This window comes from Culex quinquefasciatus, chromosome 3 (genome assembly GCF_015732765.1).
Source record: "Culex quinquefasciatus strain JHB chromosome 3, VPISU_Cqui_1.0_pri_paternal, whole genome shotgun sequence".
Lineage (NCBI taxonomy): Eukaryota > Metazoa > Arthropoda > Insecta > Diptera > Culicidae > Culex > Culex quinquefasciatus.
Genome location: NC_051863.1, coordinates 13,787,488 through 13,813,993, shown reverse-complemented (window position 1 = coordinate 13,813,993; position 26,506 = coordinate 13,787,488). Strand labels below are relative to the sequence as shown.

Here is a 26,506-nt window from a genome sequence, read left to right as displayed (position 1 = left end):
AAAGTGATCAGAAATCTTGTCAGATATGGTTTTTTATCGTGTTTTTTACCGTTGTACATAAAAATTGACATAGGGCTTTAGTACCCAATTGGGTACTAAAGCCCTATGTAATTTTTTATGTACAACGGTAAAAAACACGATTAAAAACCATTTCTGATCACTTTTTTTTTCATTTTAACGCAAAAAAAAAATTTGTCAAGACAACATTTTTTCGATGGATTAACTATGGTCCCCTTGGAAAGAGCAGCTCGTTCCAAGGGGACCATAGTTGATCCATCGAAAAAATGTTGTCTTGTCAATATTTTTTTTTGCATTAAAATGAAAAAAAGTGATCAGAAATGGTTTTTAATCGTGTTTTTTACCGTTGTACATAAAAATTTACATAGGGCTTTAGTACCCAATTGAACTGACTGGAATGACCTGATTAAAGAAAATCCCTTCAGGCGTTACCACCGAATTAAAAATTTACTGAGCCTTTTGAACTGTCAAAAGTTTTGACACTAAACAAAACTGGCCGCACTGCGAGAAACGTCATCCGCGTTCAATATTTTGATAAATACAGGCCAGTATCAGTGAACGAAGCGCGCAGTAAAGTTTGTGGAATTTGTAGTGCGGAATGCGATTCTTCGTTCGAGGAGGCCAAATCACACCTAAATTTACATAAATCACGTTCGGCCTCGTCACACTCGGCACATCACACAATGTCAACGCTGCTGGCTCGCTTCCGCGGGTTCCTGCCCTCTGCGGCAGCGGCAGCCCTTCAACGGCAACCTCTCCGTTTCGGAAGTGCCACGGCGGCGGCCAAGCTGCAGGAGCTGGCCCTCGAGGAGAACTGCATCCTGGTGGACGAGTCGGACCGTGTGCTGGGAAACGCCTCCAAGCGGGACTGCCACCGGGTCGATCCGGACGGGAACATCCGGCTGCATCGGGCCTTCAGCGTGTTCCTGTTTAATTCGCGGGGCGAGATGCTGCTGCAGCGACGGTCCACGCACAAGGTAATCTTCGGTTGAAGCCAAACCCTAAAGTTAAGGCAACACACAGGCGCAGGTGAAAATCAAGGTGCGTTGGAGCGCGCAAACAGACAGACAGACGAACTCAGGTTAATTTGTATTTGCTTTCTCTTCTTTTTGGTTTATGATTGTGGAGCCGAGTCTTTGGGCTAAGCGAAATACCTGATTGTCTGGCTTAGCAGAGAGGCTTTCAACGTGACGTAAGACGTTGACGGTCACGGTCCGTTGCGCTATCGCTAGGGCGAAATCTGTCCCAGAATGTTGGAGCTTGTTTTTTTTTGAATATCATTATTTAAATTAACCATTTGCGTCAGCACTGAATAGATTTTTAAGCAAAAAGGCTAAATTTTAAGCTAAAGTCATCAAGGTTAAATCCGCTTTCTAAGAAGATTTTATTTTGTTTATTAGTTTCATGATATATCCATAATTTTGACTTCCCAGTAGATCATCCTTAAAATTAATTCACTTCCTTTGCAGATAACCTTTCCGGATTGTTACACGAACGCGTGCTGCAGCCACCCGCTGCATGACATCGAGGGCGAGCGGGAGGAATTGAACGCGCTCGGCATACGGCGAGCGGCCCAGCGCCGGCTCAACTATGAGCTCGGCATTCCACTTAGCCAGGTGAGTTATGGATTGGGTTGTGCATTTAGGAGGCGTTTTTTGAGAAATGAATAATCATTTGTATTGAGCGGTAGTACACATTGTTTGGATTTTATTTTATTTTATTTTTTTAGGATTTTTTTGCAAAAAGATTTTTTCAGTACCAGTCAAACCGTTGCCGTTTTCCGCTATTAAAACCACATTTTCAGATAGGGGAAATATGCCTATTTGCGCCATTCACCTATCTTCTGCCTATGGAGTGTTTGTTGCTCTTTTAAAGCTCCAAAATAATTGTTTAGGCCATAAACTTTCCGCCTCGAGTAGGAACATTAATATTTGCCATTTACTGGATCGCGTTTCGCGCGGATTTGGCGCGGATTTGCTGACTAATTTTGCTTAAGGGCGGATTTCGCGCGGATAGCAATTTTGAAAAATGAATATATAAATAGATAGAATTACTTTCAAGCAGGGATGGAATAATCGCGAAAAAAACAATTTCGCTTGCGAACTTTCTTCACCAATGAAAAAGAGAGGAGGCAAATCACGTAAAAGAAAATTGCTCCCGAAATTCTCCAAGAAAATCAATCTACTGATGATTTTTTGTGAATTTCCTTGTCAGCACCACTTAAAATCATTCATTTTACTCTGTTTACACACATTGCCCATCTACAAAATGTGACAGGTCATTTTTTGACGTGTGAAGTTACAATTGCAAGTCTAGTAGTGAAAAAGATGTTCCGCCGAATAATCAAGATGATGATTTTCTTAGATTCTTTTTACCGATCTTTCGTGCGCGAGAGAGAAGAGCATGCTCTCTTCGGATTTTTTCTCTTGATGAACATCCAAAGATTTTCTTTTAATGATGATTATTCCATCGCTGCTTTCAAGTTATTAAGACAAATATTATCAAGAATTACGATTTTTTTTCTCATTGAGTGCAATTTCATTTTCTTATTAATAGATTTTTTTTCTGAAAATGTTTGTTTGTATTTTCTTAATACGAACCGTCAAAAAATTAAGATGAAGGTTATGTAGAGATTATTTTTTAAATGTATGGTTGAGAATTTCTTAAATAAAATTATTACTACTCTTAACTCATTTCTTAACATATCCGGCCCTGAATATGTAATTTCTTTTGAGTTTTGAGTAATATTTTGTTAACCTTATTTATTTTTAATTTTATGGTGGATATATTCAATCTGCCTTTGAATTTTAGATGGGATTTTCCCGTAGCAAAAATTGTTCTAAATTTAAACATTCTTGGCGAAAAATAAAAAGATATGAACATTCAAATTTTAATGCTCCATCACTCAAAATTAATATTTCTGAAATTCAAAACTTTTTTTTATATTGATTTTTTTATCAATTTTGATTATTTTTAGTTTTGATTTTTTCTTTAAATTTTGAATTTTAGATTTTTAAGTTTTTTTTGTGTTTTGAATTTCAGATTTTTAAAATTCTGAATTTAGAAATTCCGATTTTTTTAATTACGATTTTATTTAGAAATTCTTAATCAAAATTTTTAAAATTCAGATTAAATAAAATCGTAATTTAAAAAATCCGAAATTTCTAAATTCAGAATTTTAAAAATCTGAAATTCAAAACACGAAAAAACTAAAAAATCAAAAATTCAGAATTTAAATAAAAAATCAAAATTAAAAATAATCAAAAAAAATTAAAAATATTAAATTTAAAACAAGTTTGAAAACAAAAAAAAAACGGAAATCTCAATAATCTCAAATAGAATTTAAATTCTTAGATTCTTCTTCCCATCCTCGAGGGTCCCGGAGCACCAAACCTTCTTAGCTCCCAACGATTAATTGCCTAAACGAACAGGAACGTGAGCGGGGGATCCCCACGTTTCTTCCTCCCCTGCAGATTCAGAATTGTATTGTGGTTTGAACATTCGTGTTCAAACTCAATCCATTTCAACGAATCATCTTCGCGGTAAACTTTACGCAGTTGGCCTGGCCGCTTTAACGTTTGTGATGTTTCAAAGCAATTTAATGCATTGGGGCACTGCACTTGTTAATAATGACAAGAGGATGCTAGGCGTTATTCAACCTAGGGCATTTTCCAGGATGCCCTCGAAAGACTGGCTGCGCTAGGGTTAGATTAGATTAGAATAGATTAGATTAGATTCTTAGGATTCTTAAATTCTTAGTTATTTGGAAGAAAATATTTCAAATATTGGAAATGCAATTTGTTTCGGAATGAAATTTTGGTGAGGAATTTGGAATACAATCTGTATTAAAAATTCATAGATTTTGAATTTTGAGAATTTCGAAATCTAAAATATAATCATATAAAAATTTTAGATTTTGTTTTTTTTGAGCTAGTATATTTTTGAAGTTAAATTTCATTCTTGAGGTATTTTTAAATGGATTTTTTGCTTTCATTACTTCAAATATAAAACGAGTTTAATTTTTTACCAAATACTTTCTGTATTACTTTTTTTGTTTGGAAATAACATTTCTTGAATGTTGGTCGCAATTTTTTTTTTATGGCGCGGTTTGAGGTTTTGGTCGGCGCGGATTTGGCGCGGATTTTTTTTTCGACTTTCCCGTAACAACCCTGCGTAGAGGAAACTATTGCATGGTGTCGATTTCTGTAAAAGTCAGGGAAAACCTGGAATTGTCAGGGAATTTTATTTGACATGGAAAAGTCAGGGAAAGTCAGGGAATTTTAAGCTGGGTCAGGGAATTTCGATGATCTTAAAAATATTACTACAACATTTCATTTCTTTTTGAAAATTCGCCCTTGATGATGTATTTGAATGTATTCCCGGCCAAACTTTGTCACATTGTGTGTAGGCCAGATCCTTGCGCATCTTTTGGTATATATAATATTGAAGTTTGGAGCATCCTGGAGCTCGGTACAGACCTTCAAAGTTTTCCAATTTTTCGAAAAATCGTCCCCGGCTAAAAAGATATGCGTCGCACCTCGCGACGCCCGAGACGCCATTTGATTTTGCTGGGACCAATTTTTCGAAAAAATGCTAAACATTGAAGGTCTGTACCGAGCTCCAGGATGCTCCAAACTTCAATATTATATATACCAAAAGCTGCGCAAGGATCTGGCCTACACGCCAGTGATGTTGAAAATAAACACTTTAGTGGTCAAAATGCCTCAAAAAGTGACATATTTGAAAAAAACTTGTTTTATGGGTTAAATCCCATTTAAAATTGAAGGGCGGAGCGCCAGCTCCTGTTACGTCCAATCAAGCTCATATTTGGGATTTGGGCTCAGTATGCCCACCGGAACAAACCCCTGAATGACCGCCAAAAAGTCATTTTTGTTAAACTCTAATAAAGATTCTAAATTTTGAAAATTCTGAATTTCTGATATTTTGGAATTGTTGATTTCTTATTTTTTCAAATTCTTAAATTCTTGAATTTTTAAATTCTTAAATTCTTAAATTCTTAAATTCTTAAATTCTTAAATTCTTAAATTCTTAAATTCTTAAATTCTTAAATTCTTAAATTCTTAAATTCTTAAATTCTTAAATTCTTAAATTCTTAAATTCTTAAATTCTTAAATTCTTAAATTCTTAAATTCTTAAATTCTTAAATTCTTAAATTCTTAAATTCTTAAATTCTTAAATTCTTAAATTCTTAAATTCTTAAATTCTTAAATTCTTAAATTCTTAAATTCTTAAATTCTTAAATTCTTAAATTCTTAAATTCTTAAATTCTTAAATTCTTAAATTCTTAAATTCTTAAATTCTTAAATTCTTAAATTCTTAAATTCTTAAATTCTTAAATTCTTAAATTCTTAAATTCTTAAATTCTTAAATTCTTAAATTCTTAAATTCTTAAATTCTTAAATTCTTAAATTCATAAATTCTTAAATTCTTAAATTCTTAAATTCTTAAATTCTTAAATTCTTAATTTCTTAAATTCTTAAATTCTTAAATTCTTAAATTCTTAAATTCTTAAATTCTTAAATTCTTAAATTCTTAAATTCTTAAATTCCTAGGTTCTTGAATGCTGCCATTCTTGTTACCATCTTAGAAAACTTGATAAAATTTGAAGTATTTTTGGAGTTATTTTTTCGTTTAGAGAAATTTTGAGAAGAAGATGTAGGAAAATTTGCTTCGATTTTTCTAAGTGACGCTTTGGTTAGATCATCGAGAATGAACTGTATCTTAAATTTAAAATCTCAAGATCGAGGATTTATTACAATTTTAAAATTTTATTATTTTTCTTCATTTAGATTTGATTCAGTTTTTAGATCTTAATTTCTAAATGTTGAATTTTTTTTTGCCAAAATGTTTGTTTTGCCTTTCCCTCTAGTTATATTTTGGTATTTTCAGCGTTTCTTGATTCTGCCTTCTGAGATTACAACATTGAATTTATTATGAAACTCTTTTGTATGTTTGTCGCAAAATTATTTTTCTTAAAATGACGCGGATTTTGCGCGGATTGGGGTGGCGCGGATTTTTTTTTCGCTTTCTCCGTAACAACCCTGAATGGAGGAATTTGAGAGTTCAAGAATTTATAAATTATGGTCTCTTCGGAAAGTTGTTTCAACTTTAATTAAGATCCAGCATCTGAGATTTCATAGGGATTAAACAACTACATTTTACATATTTTTCCTAAACAACATTCAAGGGCTTACAAGGAGGAGTTCCCGTGGTCAGATCGAGCTTAGTAATCTATTCCAAAACACCCAAATGTCTAAGTTTGATAAATAATGACTTTTTGAAAAGCTCGAGCTTTTATTTGTTTTTATTTTTATAAAATGTATTGATCGTGTGAATGATCGTCTGTAGGCTCTGGTCAAGGCAGAAAACTTTTTTTTAATTTTATAGCAAAAATATTGTTTTGTATAATTATCTAAGAAGATGTTATCTTCAAATAACCAGAAAACCGTTTACTTTGAATACAAACATTGTTGAAAAAGACCTAGATCTTTTTTTAAAACCGTAAACATGAACTTGTTTTTTCAGTTTTTTTAAATCTTTCTTAAGGTTCTGCAAAATTACATATTTATTTCAAGTTTTTGTCTCCAAAAGCATTAGTTTTTTTTAATAGAAACACAATCAAAACTAGCATCGGCCTAAATCGTTTAAAAATTCGGCAAAAGGCAAAAAAATTAAAATTAAACATAACTTCTTACTTTAATTAAAATTGTCAATTGATTTTTTTTAAACTTTTAATTTCCTTTGGGAAATGAAGTGAAATCAACTAATCGCAATTTGAAATTTGCAACAATTTTAATTATGAATTATTTCTAGAGTTTTTAAAAAGGTCCTATAAGCTATTGTGTTTTCTATTTTTATAAGACCTATTAAAAAACTCTAGATTTTTGGTAAAGGGCAACATTTAAAATGACATCACCAAATAATAAAACATAGGAAATTTTTATGGTTGCTCATTTTGGATGTTCGATAAGAAAAAAATAATTGACAAAATAAAAAAAAAAGTTTTTAAGTTTTTGCAGAATCCATCGTTAGAAAAAAATAAAATAAAATAGTCATTGAAGTTTTTAAATATCATGAATTTCCAATATTCAAAAAGAAAAATGCATGAAACCATAAAAACGCTCCAAACAATATGTTAGTAAAAAATAGAAAATAAAAAAATTGGTGGTCTGGAGAGGTCAGGGAAAAGTCAGGGAATTTTATTTTGGGATTTGGATCGACACCATGTATTGTATATTTGGTAGGTTAATTATTATGTTCTATTTCTGTTCTATTGCTTTTTCATTTGGAACCTGTCGATAGAAACTTGCATCCTTACTTTTTATTGAGATATTTATTTCATTATTTCAGTTATTTTTTTTGCATAACCTCAAAAGGCCGGGTATTTTTGTTTACGTGTGAGAGTCGCGCCAGATGCGAAACGCTCGGTTGCCACATTAGGGTGTAATATGATTGTATGGAAAAAAAATAAAGTTGTCCAAATTTAGTGAGCACAGCACTTTTTCAGTTCCTTTTGGGTCCTAAACAACTCCTCAAAGTTTGGGACCGATTGGTTTAGTCCTCACTTTGCGCAAAGCGATTCAATTTTCCATATAAATTTGTATGGGGAAACCATTTTTTGAATTGTGATATTTATCAAATCCACGTTTCATGCTATATCAAAACCGGACTCATATTCAAAGTGCAAAGTGAGTTCTAAACCAATTGGTCCCAAACTTTGGGGAGTTGTTTAGGACCCCAAAAGGAACTGAAAAAGTGCTGTGCTGGAAAATCAATTTTGATATTACACCCTATTGTCACATTGCACAGTGGTCCGAAACCGAAATCTAGCGTGACAAAATTGATAGCGGCCACACGTTAAGATTTAGAGCTTTGGTGTCTTCGGGACAAATGATCAGGGTCAATAGGGGCATCTTTTGGTATGGTGGACATTAGGGTGGTCCAAATTTTAGGGTGGTTCAGAATTTTTATTTTGGCGGGATGACGAGATAGCGCTTCGGTGTCTTCGGAAAAGTTGTAGGGAACACCATTCCGAGCATCTTTGCTCAAGGCCACAAAGCTCTTTCTCCAAACGGGAAGTTTCTAGAGCCATTTTTGTAATTAAGGTTGAGGTGTTAATGGAAAAATGAGTTTATTGAATTTATCAACTCAGGCTTATGTCGTAGCGAGATGGTGTCTTCTAGTTTTAGATGAAATATTTCAGGATTCAACAAAATAATTAAATTTATTCCTGAAATATTTCAGCTGAAACTTGTATCTTCTTTTACAACCACTAGCGCATTTTGTACATTTTTTACCCTTCTAGACAATTGTAGAGCTTGTCAAAATGAACATTTTTATTCTAGAAAAACGAATTTTGGTCAATTCTATCAAAAGTGATGGGCAAAAAACGATTTAAAAATGCTCATTTTCATATTGAGATTTAATGAGTTAAACAAAAAAGACCTCCGAGATATTTTCAGCAAATGTACTCTAGAATGTGTACATTCAGATGCTTCGTCTTTTTGTTGTATTTTGGCTATAACTTTCGTTTAGAAGGTCCGATTTTCGTTCTCTTGGAAGATAAATATGTGTTTTGATAAACTCTACAAATGTCTAGAAGACACCATCTCGCTACATTATAAGCCTGTGTTGATAAATTCAAAAAACTCATTTTTTCATTAACACCTCAATCTTAATTACAAAAATGGCTCTAGAAACTTCCCGTTTGGAGAAAGAGCTTTGTGCCCTTGAGCAAAGATGCTCGGAATGGTGTTCCCTACAACTTTTTTGAAGACACCGAAGCGCTATCTCGTCATCCCGCCAAAATAAAAATTCTGAACCACCCTAAAATTTGGACCACCCTAATGTCCACCATACCAAAAGATGCCCCTATTGACTCTGATCATTTGTCCTGAAGACACGAAAGCTCTAAATCTTAACGTGTGGCCGCTATCAATTTTGTCACGCTAGATTTAGGTTTCGGACCACTGTGCATTGCTTCAAATGAGATTCTGCATGGTTTCTGGAAAAGTCTGTATCAGGTATCCAGGTCTTTAAGCGAAGATGGCGTTCAATTAGTAAACGTCCGAACTGTCAAAATCACGCAGTAGCACCAACATTAGAGAAAAAATGTGGCCGTCATTCCATGGCAAACTTTTTTCGCAATGTTGGTACCACTGCGTGATTTTGACATTTCGGGCGTTCACCATTCGAACGCCATTTTTGCTTAAAAATCTGGATATATTTTTTCATAAACTTATTTTCATTATTACTTTGTAAATGTGAGGAAGGCACCAACCACCTAATGGTGGATTAAGAAAAGTTTTTCGTTGAAATTTTTGTTTTCGTCAAATCTTACATTTTTGAAGACTAATGATTGCAAAACAATTGAACTTGTCTAAAATGCATTTTAAAACATTTTTGAATTGAAATGTTTAGACTATGGCTTGTTATTTAAATTTTTATATATATTTTTTTTATTTTTTTGCCCGGCCAGGGGCAAATTTCACGGCTTCCGTAAAATCGCGAAAAATCACTCGCCCTTTTTTATTTATAGATGGAGAAAATATATAATCTATTAAAGTTTTTTTTTTAATGAAAATTTATTCGATTTTATAGCAATATGTTGTTTACCCGAACTGCATTATTACCTCAAAATTGCCGAAATTACATATGGGACGGACTAGCTTTGAGCGGCAGAACAGTCAATAGGGGGATGGCGTCGCTATTTTTAGACCACATTTTCCACTTTTTCTCATCGAAACCGACTACTTTATCGACTTCATTTTGCTGGGCGAGATAGGACGCCGTCTATTTTTAGACGATGACTCAGCACTTTTACACTCTTGCGCTTAAAAAAACCAGGTGGCAGCACGATGTAACGCCACGTCCCTATTTGTCTGAGAATGTTGAATTGACCATTGTGGCACCCCCTGCAGCATGCTACAGACCCGTAATACTATGCTATGCTATGCAATCTAACAAGTTTTCAAATTCCCATCCTCAGGTCCGCCCGGAGAACTTCCACTTCCTGACGCGGATCCACTACGCCGACCGGGGCGACGGCGTGTGGGGCGAGCACGAGATCGACTACATTCTGTTCCTGCAGAAGGACGTCGACCTGAAGCCGAACGAGGGCGAGGTCAGCGAGATCCGTTACATCGCGCGGAACGAGCTGGACCAGCAGATCGCCTCGCTGGAGGCCCCCCTCACACCGTGGTTCCGGCTCATTCTGGCCCACCGGCTGCCACTCTGGTGGGACAACCTGCACCGGCTGAAGAAGCACGTGAATCTCGGCGAAATTGAACGATTCTAACGAATGTTTTTGTTGTTGTGTAAAATGTGCAACCTTAATAGTGACAAATCAGGCCAGTTTTGTACAATTTCTCCTCTTTTTATGTTCTAGCAATGCTCAATTAGTCTTCCTCGTACCTTCTAAGTATTCGTGCTGGTCAAACCAAAGTATGAATAAAGTCAGATTTCCATCACATTGTAAACTGTAACTTGTTATTTTCTTTAACCTTAACCCAACTGCTCAACCGTCCAGCTGACGCATGTCATCGTGGAAATTGATAGTTTCACGGCTCATTCACTCTCGCTAATGTTACCTCATTGATTCGTTATGACGCCACCTGCACGCTGTTGTAGGCCTTTAGGTTAAACACACGAACAATTCTCATTGGGGCTCGAACCATGTCTGGAATCCATCAAAAGCCTTGCTGCAAAAGTAGTGCATTGTCTGGCACATATTTGACTTTTCGCTTGTATTTCCTCAAACTCGACACCTCTTTTCCTAGAGTCGCAACACAAAGGCGATCCAACCGAACTTTGAACAATTTCTCCTGGGAAGTAAAAAAAAAACTCTCCACAATTCACCGCAGCGCACGTGTCTTCCTACGCACCTCCTTATCATAAAGCGCGCAATGTTTGATTATGTGTCGAATGTGTTGTTGGTTTTTTCCTTACGCGTAAAAGAAGCGCTCGCAATTATGCTGCCTGAATGACGACGACGACGAAAATGCTTCAACACCACAAGTCTCATAACTTGACCACATTTTCTTCCGTCGTCGTCGGCGCCGGTTGTGTGATACCGCGTGAGTGAGTCAGTTGGACCACAGCATTCTCTGAAAAATGATCATACAACAATAACGCTATTGATCTTGATGCAGGCGCGCATTGAACGCAATCGAACTTACTATCGCTCGCAACCTCGGGAGACTTTGATTTTCATTTCATGTTTGCTTCAAAAGTTCAATACTGGCCGGCAGAGAAATTATGGGAAAGCAATCGAAAAATGCACAAAATCTGTAATCCAATACAGTCTATACTCGATTATCCGAAGGCCTAGGCAAAGTTTCACTTCGAATAATAGAAACTTAATCGAATCAAGACAATTTTTTTTTGTTCTCATATTTTCTATTGTTTAGTTTGATCCCTGAACTACGCTAAAGTGATTCAGAATTTTTAAATCCAAGATGGCGGCCAAAATGGCGTTGATGAAATATTGAAAAAAGTCACATTTGACCAAAAGTGGGCCACAGATTTCGAATTTGATGTTAAAAACAAGAAAACATTTTTGTTTTGTGTTTAGATTATCCCAAGTCCCATACAAACCATCGAATAATCGAATTTTGGATAATCGAGTCTGGATTTTTGTATTTTTTTAGGGGAGTTGCTCCATCCTGCATTTTTCGTGAGTCTTTTTGTAACATCTTAGGCTATTTTCACAAAAATTTTGAGCGAAAAAAAAATCGTGGGCTCACCTTCAAATTAGACTTTTAAACTTAAAAATCAAAAAATCTCATAAAAGTGGAGTTTATTTTTCTTTCAGTGTATTTTTTTCGGAAAACCCGTCAAATTTCCTACAAGTTTGTCTTTGACCACTTTTTGATACGATGCAACGGCTTCGAGATACAGCAATATTTAAATTACGAAATACAAAAATATTAAAAACACTTACGCCCTTCTCAAATGTCATTATCGAGTGTAACTGACTCCATATACACAAAAATGGCTTATATATGCCTAGGATAACATGTCTACAAAGTTTCATTGAAATCGGAGAGGGTCGAGAAAAAAGTACCTAAAAAATTACTGTTTTGGGCTGGAATTGCTCTTTAGCATGTTTGGTTTAATTCAAAAATCCTTTGAATTTTGTTAAATTTTTGATTTACAAAACCGCAAAACTATGTTTTTGGGCAGATCTTACATTTTTTTAAACAACTGTACGGGTGTATTGTTAATTGTCTGATGATTTTGCCTTCCTCACTGAGGTAAGGCTATAATCCTGCTCTAAAAATGAACTTTTTATTAAAAGCTCAAAGACCCACCTTCATGTATACATGTCGACTCAGAATCGAAAACTGAACAAATGTCTGTGTGTGTGTGTGTATGTGTGTGTGTGTATGTGTGTGTGTATGTGTGTGTATGTATGTATGTGACTAAAATTCTCACTGAGTTTTCTCAGCACTGGCTGAACCGATTTTGATCAAACCAGTTGCAATCGACTTGGTTTAGGGTCCCATACATCGCTATTGAATTGTTTGAAGTTTCGATAACTAGTTCAAAAGTTACGTATAAAAATGTGTTTTCACATATATCCGGATCTCATTTTAATGCATGTAAACGATGTCCGGATCCATCATCCGACCCATCGTTGGTTAGGAAAAGACCTTTCCAACGAGTCCACAACATTGAAGATCTGGCAACCCTGTCTCGAGTTATGACCACTTAAGTGATATTTATGTACTTTTTTGAAGCCGGATCTCATTTAAATGTATGTAAACGATGTCTGGATCCAACATCCAACCCATCGTTGGTTAGGTAATTGAAAGACCTTTCCAACGAGTCCGCAACATTGAAGATCTGGCATTCCTGTCTCGAGTTATGACCACTTAAGAGATATTTATGTACTTTTTTGAAGCCGGATCTCATTTAAATGTATGTAAATGATGTCCGGATCCATCATCCGACCCATCGTTGGTTAGTTAATTGAAAGACCTATCCAACGAGTCCACAACATTGAAGATCTGGCAACTCTGTCTCGAGTTATGACCACTTAAGTGATATTTATGTACTTTTTTGAAGCCGGATCTCACTTAAATGTATGTACACGATGTCTGGATCCATCGTCTGACCCATCGTTGATTAGGTTATTAGAAGACCTATCCAACGAGTCCACAACATTGATGATCTGGCAACCCTGTCTCGAGTTATGACCACTTAAGAGATATTTATGTACTTTTTTGAAGCCGGATCTCACTTAAATGTATGTAAACGATGTCTGGATCCAACATCCAACCCATCGTTGGTTAGGTAATTGAAAGACCTTTCCAACGAGTCCGCAACATTGAATATCTGGCAACCCTGTCTCGAGTTAAGACCACTTATGTGATATTTATGTACTTTTTTGAAGCCGGATCTCATTTAAATGTATGTAAACGATGTCTGGATCAATCATCCGACCCATCGTTGGTTAGGTAATTGAAAGACCTTTCCAAAGAGTCCACAACATTGAATATCTGGCAACCCTGTCTCGAGTTATGACCACTTATGTGATATTTATGTACTTTTTTGAAGCCGGATCTCACTTAAATGTATGTAAACGATGTCCGGATCCATCATCCGACCCATCGTTGGTCAGGTAATTGAAAGAACTTTCCAACGAGTCCACAACATTGAAGATCTGGCAACCCTGTCTCGAGTTATGACCACTTAAGAGATATTTATGTACTTTTTTGAAGCCGGATCTCACTTAAATGTATGTACACGATGTCTGGATCCATCGTCTGACCCATCGTTGATTAGGTTATTAGAAGACCTATCCAACGAGTCCACAACATTGATGATCTGGCAACCCTGTCTCGAGTTATGACCACTTAAGAGATATTTATGTACTTTTTTGAAGCCGGATCTCACTTAAATGTATGTAAACGATGTCTGGATCCAACATCCAACCCATCGTTGGTTAGGTAATTGAAAGACCTTTCCAACGAGTCCGCAACATTGAATATCTGGCAACCCTGTCTCGAGTTAAGACCACTTATGTGATATTTATGTACTTTTTTGAAGCCGGATCTCATTTAAATGTATGTAAACGATGTCTGGATCAATCATCCGACCCATCGTTGGTTAAGTAATTGAAAGACCTTTCCAACGAGTTCAGTATTTTTCTAGATCTAAAAAAATAGCTGAAATATTTGTCCAAACCACGCAGATTACCCATTGTTGGTAAAAAGTGAGGAAGGCATCAACCACATAGGTGGATTAAGTTAGTTTTTTTTTTTTTCATTGAAACGTAAACATTGTGGTTGTTCAATCTTCGATGTTTCTAAGACGAAATTTTGGGAAATTTGGTCACTCACTATTTTAAAAAAATGGAAAAACTGTGAATTCCAGGTTAGACTCGAGCTTTAAGCGGGCGTATCTCGCAAAATGAGTTCTTTACATGATACAGTCATCCCTCATATTCGAAACTATTTACTGATCGGCCAATGTTCAAAAAATCATGGAAAATCCATAATTGAACTTAAGGGGTTACGTATATGTAAAACGGCAAAAATGTCTGAGGTTGGTTTGAGCACAAACTTGAACTTTTTTTTCAATCTGTTTTCAGGACATTTAAATATACACGATATCTCAACACTGCTTTGACCAAATCTTGGTGAAGACTCGTAAAACCGGTCCCGTACAGCATGGTGAAAGCTGATTTTCGAAAAGTTTATTTTTAAAAAAGATAAAAATATTTTTATGTTTTTCATATAAAAAATCAAAAGTTTATGATTTTTACATTTTTTAAAAAAATGCAAAATTTCAAAATCGGGCTTCGTCATGCACACGGGATTTGTCTTGAGAGTATGCACCCCAAATTTCAGCCGATTCGATTCATCCCGTCTCGAGATATCGTGGCACCCGTAAATCAACTCGGTGTTCAGAGAAAAACGCTCGCAAAGTTTGACAGTTCGCCTTGCGCATGGCAAAATTTTCAGCTTAAATCGTCTGTAACTTACTTTAATCATAAAATATATTCATGAAACGTTCAGGAGTGATGGAAAATCATCTTTTAAGCGGATTTAATAAATTTTCTGTAGTATGATATTTTGTGATTTTCTACATATATGAAACCCCTTAATGATTCGCTTCTACCTTCATCTGCAAATTTTAACTTTTATATCAATTTTTTGAAGAAAAACATTGACCTTTGAAATCCATCAATTCGGAAATCTTTATTCTTAAGGATTGAAGCAAACTTTGGTTCTTTCCATGAGTACATATTTTTTACAAAACAATGACTTCACACTCTGAAACCATGTTTTATGAATGGCCTGATAACATTTTTGAGGTGTTCCACAATTGTGGGAGGCACAATAACATCCCACAATTATGAAACAGGCCATTTGGAGGCAATGTTTTGCTGCTCTGAATGAAATAGTCTTGAGATGCATTTTTTTGTTTTAAAGGTACTACTTATACTAGTGAAATAGCAAGAGAATGTCCGAATAAAAGTCCTTAAAAATAGAAGGGTCGACAGAAACGATGCATTTGGCATGCTATTGACATAAATTATCAGAAAAGTGTTTCAAATTTGTGGGTGTTCCGAATATGTGGGATGACTGTAATAAAAAATATAAATATTCAAATAACAAGCCACACTTTCAGCATTTCAATAAAAAAATGTTTTTGGAAAATGTATAATACAGTACAGTTGGTTTGCAATCATCCGTTTTCAAACAAATATAAGTTATGAAGAAAAAATAGCTCACGTTTGCTCGTGCTCGTGTTTGCTCATTTATTTTATGAGCGAAAATGCTAATTGCTCGCGCTCGCGTTCATTTTTGCTCATTGAGCAAAATGAGCGATATATTTTTACCTGTAACGGGTAAACGATAATAACTTTTTTTTTCAGCAGAGCTTCGAGGTTGTTTTTTTTTAAATGGAGGCTTGAATAGGCTAATCTTAATAATATTGGATGAAGTTATTTGTCATATTTTTTTTGTTTTGAAACTTGTTTTAGAGTCAGAGTTAAGGGGTTAAGGTGTTACATTAAGATCTGTACACAGTAAAAAAAAACCATAGAAATATTACATCTGGCAAGTGTTGTGATCTAGACCAAGTTTAGATCGGATAAATAACACCCAATACCAAACTACGATGGTTTCCAACTCTCTTTATTCTCCGACCGTCCGCTCCTCGCGTACCACTCACAACGTCTCCACGCTAAACCCCGTGTACCCATCTTCATACTTTTATTTACACGGTAGATCTCTACATTCCTCCCTTTCTACAAAATAGAATTTAAATTACAATACAAATTTTGAATAACAAAAAACGTTAATAGCCAACATTGAAGCTGTCAAGACTATCCAGACTTATTGCTCTTACTATGATAAATTAGTACTAGTACTTGAAAGCGACATCTATACCTCAAAACAGGCAGCTCAACCGCAGCTAACATCTGATACCGGCCACTCCGTACCCTTAATTATGTTCCAGTTAATTCAAACTCCCAGGTCATCCGGTGATCCTTTCCCTCTATTGCTAGCGTGCCTGAAAAGAGAATCTTTTTTATTTCCATGTATTTAACCTAACTCATTGTACTTCTCTTTTGTCTTCACTGAAGAATTGAAGAATCTATTTTGTCTTCCTCGTTGGTCTCAGATGTGCTTCAGTGATCCAGTTGGATCACTGGATCACGGAAAACCTTCAGTAACTATGTTTATCCTCTCGTCTCCTCCTTTTTCTATGGAGAAGAAATTAAACTTAACCAATTTCAAAAGTTCAACCTTCTTGAAAGTTCTCTCTAAGTTAATCTCAACGTATCAGTTGTTCAATTTCTAAAAACTATACGTATTTCTCGTATAAACCTTTTTTCAAAGATCACAGTGTTCTCTACAAAACTGTTAATACATCAATGCTGACATACCTCTCTTCCATAACTATACAAAATAACTATGTTTACCCTCTCGTCTTCTCCTTTTTTCTATGGAGAAGAAATTAAACTTAACCAATATCAAAAGTACAACCTTCTTGAAAGTTCTCTCTAAGTTAATCTCAACGTATCAGTTGTTCAATTTCTAAAAAACTATACGTATTTCTCGTATAAACCTTTTTTTTCAAAGATCACAGTGTTCTCTACAAAACTGTTAATACATCAATGCTGACATACCTCTCTTCCATAACTATACAAAATAAAATACTATATTTAGTTGTTCTTCTAAATTAAACAGACATGGATCATGTGGCAGTGCGTGGCCGAATGGTTACGCTGTCCGCTTTGTAAGCGGATGATTCTGGGTTCGATTCCCATCTGCTGCAACCTTCCATCGGATGAGGAAGTAAAATGTCGGTCCCGGCCTTGGTTGTTAGGCCGTTAAGTCATTCCAGGTGTAGTAGTCGTCTCCATGCCATAAGTACAAACAACACACCAAACCAAGCCTACTCCGGTGGAATCACCTCTATTGCACCCTCTTAACCCAATTTGTTTAACAGTAACTCTGTACTACACTTTCTCCTAACACACTACTTGATACATTATCCTCTTGATGGACTCTTGATGTACCCTCCACAGTTTTCCAATTACTTTTGTTGATTATTACGAAAATATTTCCACCGAACACCTCACGGTGTTGGGCAAACGTATAATTTTTCCAACGGTCTAAATCCGATAACATGTGCACCAACAAATACCTCAAGGTGTTGGACAAATATATCATTTTCCTCAAAACGGTAGAACCATTTAGTTTTGTGCAGTTGAGCAGTGAGCGTGAAGTTTTTCACGGTGTCTAACGAATATATCATTTATCCTTACGGTGTAAAACCGAAAATATGTCATCCGAAAAACCTCACGTTGATGGGCAAATATAACTCTTCTCAAAGTGTAACCCCTTTTGGTTTCGGGCACCGAGAAACCTATAATTTTATCTCAAAGTGTAAAACCCTTTTTTTTTGGGCACCGAAAAACCTCACGGTGTCTGAGAAATATATATAATTTTTTTTTACTCATGGTGTAAAACCAAAATCATGTATACCGACAACTTCACGATGTAGGACAGATATATCATTTTTCTCAAATCGTAAAATCTTTTAGTTCTGAGCACTGAAAAACCTCACGGTGTTGGACAAACATAATTTTTCTCAATGTGTAAAACCTTTTGGTCTTGGGTGCCGAAAACCCTCAGGGCGTCTGACAAATATATATTTTTTCTCACGGTGTAAAACCGAAAATATGTGCACCGAAAAACCTCACGGTGTCTGACAAATATATTTTTTCTCACGGTGTAAAACCGGAAATATGTGCACCGAAAAACCTCACGGTGTCTGACAAACATATTACTTTTTCCTCACGGTGTAAACCTGAAAATATGTGCACCGAAAAACCTCACGGTGTCTGACAAACATATTACTTTTTCCTCACGGTGTAAACCTGAAAATATCTGCACCGAAAAACCTCACGGTGTCTGACAAATATATCACTTTTTCTCACGGTGTAAAACCGAAAATATCTGCACCGAAAAACCTCACGGTGTCTGACAAACATATTACTTTTTCCTCACGGTGTAAACCTGAAAATATGTGCACCGAAAAACCTCACGGTGTCTGACAAACATATTACTTTTTCCTCACGGTGTAAACCTGAAAATATCTGCACCGAAAAACCTCACGGTGTCTGACAAATATATCACTTTTTCCTCACGGTGTAAAACCGAAAATATCTGCACCGAAAAACCTCACGGTGTCTGACAAACATATTACTTTTTCCTCACGGTGTATACCTGAAAATATGTGCACCGAAAAACCTCACGGTGTCTGATAAACATATTACTTTTTCCTCACGGTGTAAACCTGAAAATATCTGCACCGAAAAACCTCACGGTGTCTGACAAATATATCACTTTTTCTCACGGTGTAAAACCGAAAATATCTGCACCGAAAAACCTCACGGTGTCTGACAAACATATTACTTTTTCCTCACGGTGTAAACCTGAAAATATCTGCACCGAAAAACCTCACGGTGTCTGACAAATATATCACTTTTTCCTCACGGTGTAAAACCGAAAATATCTGCACCGAAAAACCTCACGGTGTCTGACAAAATATATGTTTTTTCCTCACGGTGTAAAACCGAAAATATCTGCACCGAAAAACCTCACGGTGTCTGACAAAATATATGTTTTTTCCTCACGGTGTAAAACCGAAAATATCTGCACCGAAAAACCTCACGGTGTCTGACAAATATATCACTTTTTCCTCACGGTGTAAAACCGAAAATATCTGCACCGAAAAACCTCACGGTGTCTGACAAACATATTACTTTTTCCTCACGGTGTAAACCTGAAAATATGTGCACCGAAAAACCTCACGGTGTCTGACAAAATATATGTTTTTTCCTCACGGTGTAAAACCGAAAATATGTGCACCGAAAAACCTCACGGTGTCTGACAAACATATTACTTTTTCCTCACGGTGTAAACCTGAAAATATCTGCACCGAAAAACCTCACGGTGTCTGACAAATATATCACTTTTTCTCACGGTGTAAAACCGAAAATATCTGCACCGAAAAACCTCACGGTGTCTGACAAAATATATGTTTTTTCCTCACGGTGTAAAACCGAAAATATGTGCACCGAAAAACCTCACGGTGTCTGACAAACATATTACTTTTTCCTCACGGTGTATACCTGAAAATATCTGCACCGAAAAACCTCACGTTGTCTGACAAATATATCACTTTTTCCTCACGGTGTAAAACCGAAAATATCTGCACCGAAAAACCTCACGGTGTCTGACAAACATATTACTTTTTCCTCACGGTGTAAACCAGAAAATATCTGCACCGAAAAACCTCACGGTGTCTGACAAATATATCACTTTTTCCTCACGGTGTAAAACCGAAAATATCTGCACCGAAAAACCTCACGGTGTCTGACAAAATATATGTTTTTTCCTCACGGTGTAAAACCGAAAATATCTGCACCGAAAAACCTCACGGTGTCTGACAAAATATATGTTTTTTCCTCACGGTGTAAAACCGAAAATATCTGCACCGAAAAACCTCACGGTGTCTGACAAATATATCACTTTTTCCTCACGGTGTAAAACCGAAAATATCTGCACCGAAAAACCTCACGGTGTCTGACAAACATATTACTTTTTCCTCACGGTGTAAACCAGAAAATATCTGCACCGAAAAACCTCACGGTGTCTGACAAATATATCACTTTTTCTCACGGTGTAAAACCGAAAATATCTGCACCGAAAAACCTCACGGTGTCTGACAAACATATTACTTTTTCCTCACGGTGTAAACCTGAAAATATCTGCACCGAAAAACCTCACGGTGTCTGACAAATATATCACTTTTTCTCACGGTGTAAAACCGAAAATATCTGCACCGAAAAACCTCACGGTGTCTGACAAAATATATGTTTTTTCCTCACGGTGTAAAACCGAAAATATGTGCACCGAAAAACCTCACGGTGTCTGACAAACATATTACTTTTTCCTCACGGTGTATACCTGAAAATATCTGCACCGAAAAACCTCACGTTGTCTGACAAATATATCACTTTTTCCTCACGGTGTAAAACCGAAAATATGTGCACCGAAAAACCTCACGGTGTCTGACAAACATATTACTTTTTCCTCACGGTGTAAACCAGAAAATATCTGCACCGAAAAACCTCACGGTGTCTGACAAATATATCACTTTTTCTCACGGTGTAAAACCGAAAATATCTGCACCGAAAAACCTCACGGTGTCTGACAAACATATTACTTTTTCCTCACGGTGTAAACCTGAAAATATCTGCACCGAAAAACCTCACGGTGTCTGACAAATATATCACTTTTTCCTCACGGTGTAAAACCGAAAATATCTGCACCGAAAAACCTCACGGTGTCTGACAAAATATATGTTTTTCCTCACGGTGTAAAACCGAAAATATCTGCACCGAAAAACCTCACGGTGTCTGACAAAATATATGTTTTTCCTCACGGTGTAAAACCGAAAATATCTGCACCGAAAAACCTCACGGTGTCTGACAAATATATCACTTTTTCCTCACGGTGTAAAACCGAAAATATCTGCACCGAAAAACCTCACGGTGTCTGACAAACATATTACTTTTTCCTCACGGTGTAAACCTGAAAATATGTGCACCGAAAAACCTCACGGTGTCTGACAAACATATTACTTTTTCCTCACGGTGTAAACCTGAAAATATGTGCACCGAAAAACCTCACGGTGTCTGACAAATATATCACTTTTTCCTCACGGTGTAAAACCGAAAATATCTTGAGTATATTTTCAAAACTACCTATATGCTATGGTTTCTCATGCAGATAGGACCTAATGGAAATTTAATAAAGAAATAATTAACCGCTCAGGTTACAATTCAATTCAAAATGTCCAGAGTGAACTCTACCTAATATTGAACGAAACTAGTACAGCGGATAATGCTTGTATTATTTTATAATCACTTGAAAAGCTAATGAACAACTCCAGTGAGCCCACACATTTATTTGTACATGTCAATCATTGAGAAGAACCGAATCTACTTAATTGTTACCGTAGTCTCCCCCTTTACTTAAAAGAGAATAAGAAACTTACGCTTGAGACACCCATGGCCCCTCGTTTCTGAACAGGACCGTAACATACCATCAGCACCACTGATCTTACGTTTCAACGCTCTACCCCAAAAAGAAATCACCAACAAATCTCAACTTTGAAACTACTCCAAATTATTTAACAAACCACATCTTTTCCGAGATGAAATTCTCCTAAAAGTCACTTGCACATCCCCCTTTCACAACAAAAATATTTGAACCACTTCATAGCTTTTTAGAATTGCCTGTTTCACAATAATATTCTATGCAATTTTGAGTATCTAGACTAAAATGTATCTGAAATTGAGTAAGACTGGCAAAGCGTGTACTTTCCATCAATGACAGCTCCAGGATTGCTGATTAAACCGGGCCCTCGAGATAGCGAAACAAAACATTAAACATGCTCAAATTCACTCTTAGTTCTAATAAATATTATACTTAACTTTCACCTCGTCGCCAAATGTTGTGATCTAGACCAAGTTTAGATCGGATAAATAACACCCAATACCAAACTACGATGGTTTCCAACTCTCTTTATTCTCCGACCGTCCGCTCCTCGCGTACCACTCACAACGTCTCCACGCTAAACCCCGTGTACCCATCTTCATACTTTTATTTACACGGTAGATCTCTACAGCAAGTACGTAATTTATGTTAGAAAAATGCGTAATTTTACTTCTGAATATGTGTAACTTTTCTGGTGTAATGCAACTTTTTCAGTCAAAATCGAGGAAAAATTATAACATTCAAGAGGTAATATTCAACCTTACAAAATTACAACTTCCAAATGTGCACTTTTTTACTGTGTAGAAATAATTCGATTTATAAAAAAAGTTGATAATAGAGTGACACGTGCAAGTGAACTATTTAATAAAGCTGAAAAGTATATTTTAAGGAATACAAATATGTTTTCTTGGTAATACGTTTAGTCATGTTTTAATTCCTGGGCACCTCGTCTTGTTTTGTCAATTATTTGTAAATAATTTTGTATAATAAATGTCAAATCTGTGTCTTAGATAATTTTCACATCAATTATCTTATTTATATGCTCGAGTCGATCCAAATAAATAAATGAGAAATGAGCGTGCTCACAAGTAAAAACTTGTTTTAATATAAAAAATCGATTACCATCCTATTTACAGCTTATTTAAGACCTAAATATTCCGTTCCTTGACAGTTTACTCTAAATTTGAAAGTGAAATAAGCTAAAAAGAGTGTCTGGAATTCTTAGCAAATTAAGACACTTTACTTGCTTGTCAGCCATTTTACATTTATCGGGAAATTAATCAAAACTAGTTTTCTAAATTATCAAACTCTGAAAAAAATATATAGACTGACAACCAGCGCCGTACCTAGAGGTTGGCGCGGTTGGCGACCGCCAAGGGCGCCAGCCCTTGGGGGGCGCCGAAATCGGTGATTGTACAAAATTTTCATTTCATCCTCATTAAATATTTGAAACAAAAAGGGCGCAAATAAACAAATAACTAGATAATTTGGCTTAAAATATATATAAAAAAAAATATTTAGGGGCGACAAAGTATGAATATTTCTACTGAAGTATTTTTGAAAATTCATACTTAATACAAAATTTATGTTTTTCATCAAAGAATGGGGCGTTCAAGCTGCAGAAGTTTAAAAGAGTTCTACAAGAGCTTTTCAAAATAAATACACGTTAAAGTTTGGACCGTTGTATAATGATGTTTAAGTTATACCTTTCAGACCAAAAAAATGTCCAACTATTCGTTATTTTCACGTTAACTTGGCTGAGAATCACAATCAGCCAAATTGTGAAAAAATTTTGGTCATATTTTAAGCTTCTTTGAAACAGGAATCATTTTAACATTAAAACAAATGTTTTATTTTGAAATTTTTCATTCTCGAGTTGAAAAAAATTGGCCTTTGATATATTTTTAGCTCGATTTCCCTTTTATAATCAACTTCGTGCATTGAAATTTGCAATAGTAGTTTATGCAACAAGTTGCAAAAAGAGGATTTTTTCAGCACGAGGTTCACCGAGTTGGATAAATACGAAGAGTGCTGAAAAAATTAAGTTTTGCAATGAGTTCCATACAGCATTTTTGCAATTCCGAAAAATACCCATTAAGTGAAATTTGAAGTAAAATTTTCATGTATTTTGTCAATAAATCGTTTAAATCAAAAAATTTTTGAAAAGTGTTACTTTTCGAAACAAGTGCTGTAAAGTTCAACTTTTCAGCACCCATTTGAGTGCTGAAAAGTAGAACTTTTCAGTATTTATTTTGAAAAGTGTTGTTATTCGATTCTGTTATTTTGGTACAGAAAAGTAGGCTATTTCCACAGACAAACAGACATGAAAGTTCGAACAAATTTTAGATCAAAACGTGGGACCAGTTGAAATTTGAATTTTGTATGCTCACTAGCGACATCTATAGGCGATTCCCAAAATCTCCCCTTCCTAAATGACAGTAGGGCATGTTTATGTGTGTTTGCGCAGATGTCAACGTGTCTGCAGAAAAAGACAAACCAAACCAAAACATTGAAATTGAATTGTTGCCGGCTACAAGACAAATGTTACCCTTCCGACGGAATGTCCGCTTGCCGTTACTCGAACGCCCAAGGCGGCCTCAAAGTCAGCGTCTTCTTTTTCTAGATGGTGGAGAGCGGACATTTGCTCAACGAAACATGCTTCATTTTGGGGACAACAGCGGTGACGACCGTCCCTAGCCGCGGTGCTTCGGATGTTGTCCAAATCGAAAAAAGAGACGTGAAAAAACTGCAATCGGTGCGGCAGCCGGTTCTATTATGTTGGGGCATGTTGGCTATCGGTTCTACATGTTTTGAAAAGGGGCGATGACGCCAATGGCATCGATTCATCTGCACAACCTTTGCGGTGGAAGGGGGTTTAAGATTCTTAATTTTGGCACCCGTCAGCACCGGTGCCAACTGCTACACCTGGCAAGAAGGCTAAGATTTCCGCGTGTAAAAAACACCACAGGGCTAACGTTTTTGAAGCGGCTCAAATAGCCGGACGGAACCACATCAAAGCTCTGCCTGTTGGACTGCAACACATACAGATTTATCCGACGGGAGCGGCCCAGAAATGCGTTTTTTGGACGTAATCTTCAAAAGAAATTCTATTTCAGATAAAATAAACACACGTGTTGTGGCGGCAATCAAAACAAGATGAATATGAAAGCTGTCATTTGCTACTCAACACAAAAGCTCCTCTAGCGGCGAATCCGAAAAGTAGAAACCATGCTTTCCGATTTTTGAAAAAAGTCCGTTACACTTTTGGGACAAGCTGGTGACCTGGACTTTCATGTCTGTTTGTCTGTGCTATTTCGTCGTTCAAGAATGACAGGAAAAGTAAATAGTTTCACGACGGAATTGCAAAAACTCTTTTTCAAAATCCTAGAGTTTTGAAATTGGAAAACTGCTTTAAATTTATACTATTAAGACCAACATTATTTGTTCAAGAAAAAAATGTTTTTCAGAGTATATAACTTTTTCAGTTTTAACTTAACGGGTGTTGTTTACTTTTTAAATCGTCTAAAAAGCTTTGGTAATGAAAAACAATTTAATTTAATTTTTTCAGTTAAAAACAAAAAAATTATATGTTATCAAGGTTTTAAAACATTTGTATAGTTTTGTGCAAAATTTTTTTTTTTCTAGAATAAAAATTTTTATTTTACGAATTAAAAATAAACAACTGATAAATATAAAAATCAATACAAAACATAATTTAAAAAAATTAAATTATGAAAACTAATCTCAAATATCGTGTGAGCATGAGCATGAGCATGGTTGACTGCCAATGAGCTGCTACTCCGTTATTGACGGATCAGCTGAAGTTACACAATGAACCAACAGATGAATAGTGGGAGCTAATCATCCTCACTGTATAACCCCTGAAGATCTAATCTAATCTAATCTAATCGAACACAAGCGCAGCCAGTCCGAAGAAAGCATCCTGGAAGAACTTGGGGTTAGATTACGCCCTAAGTTCTTTCTTGTCAATATTAATTATTGCAGTACACTTGAGTAACCCCGAAGATGTATTGCATAAATTAAAGCGGCTAGGCCTACTGCGTTGCATTAACCGCAGAGACAGATTCTGTGAACGGAGCACATTTCACAGAATCTACAGGGGAGGAAGGATGCGTGGACTTACCGTACCAAACGCTCCTGTTTACAGTTTCATATGTGTTTTGTATAATGTGTTAAGTGTAAAATATAGTGTGGTTATATAATCAATTAAATATAATAATGCAATATAATGATCATTTAATAAAATCCCTTCACCTATATATAATAACCACGCACCCAAGCACACAAACAGCGACACAAAAGAAATGAAAATGAGCATGCAAAAACACAAGAAATAGAAGAATAATAATTTCAATAAGAAATTTTGGAATCATATGATTGCAAAACAACTGGACAGGTGTAAAACTATTTAAAAAAATATTTAATAATTTAAATTTTGAAGCCGTTACGTGTAATTTAATTTTTTTAAATATTTTTTATTTTTTTTTGGTCAGAGTCAAGCGACATAAACTTAAAAAAAAAATATTTGCAAAGGCCTAAATTGATTTTGACGAAATTTTGTTCTGTTGCTGCATGTTGAAAAATTATGCTTTGATGCCGGTGTGTTCTTTTGAACTAAGCTTGTTGGGATTCCTATCTACATAGGACAAGAGAGCACACGGGCATCGAATTATATTTTTTTTTTAATTTTGAGGAAGGATTTTTTCTTTTTTCGATGTAATTAACGAAATGGAATCCAAAGCGAATTAACTAATTATTTTACTTATCCGGGAAAGTTCTTTTCTTATATAATCAAATTAATACTAGATCAGATCAAATTATGCAGGCTTAAAATTATAAAATTAGCTAATAAG

The 26,506-nt window shown here is 35.7% G+C and overlaps 1 protein-coding gene across 1 annotated transcript; it reads left to right on the top strand.

The window, feature by feature from the left end:
• The first annotated feature begins 534 nt into the window (after nucleotides 1-534).
• On the top strand, nucleotides 535-10,523 carry LOC6052122 (isopentenyl-diphosphate Delta-isomerase 1). Its single transcript, XM_001868403.2, has 3 exons — nucleotides 535-995; nucleotides 1,488-1,634; nucleotides 10,028-10,523. Exons 1-3 carry the CDS (start codon nucleotides 702-704, stop codon nucleotides 10,334-10,336), a joined length of 750 nt encoding a protein of 249 aa, XP_001868438.1. The 5' UTR covers nucleotides 535-701; the 3' UTR covers nucleotides 10,337-10,523.
• The last annotated feature ends 15,983 nt before the right edge of the window (nucleotides 10,524-26,506 follow it).

What these genes read in the sequence shown, in the direction of transcription:
- LOC6052122 (XM_001868403.2), top strand. Translation starts at nt 702, where the DNA reads ATGTCAACGCTGCTGGCTCGCTTCCGCGGGTTCCTGCCCTCTGCGGCA. An exon ending in AGCGACGGTCCACGCACAAG is followed by an intron (nt 996 to 1,487) that starts GTAATCTTCGGT and finishes CTTCCTTTGCAG; the next exon opens with ATAACCTTTCCGGATTGTTA. An exon ending in TCGGCATTCCACTTAGCCAG is followed by an intron (nt 1,635 to 10,027) that starts GTGAGTTATGGA and finishes TCCCATCCTCAG; the next exon opens with GTCCGCCCGGAGAACTTCCA.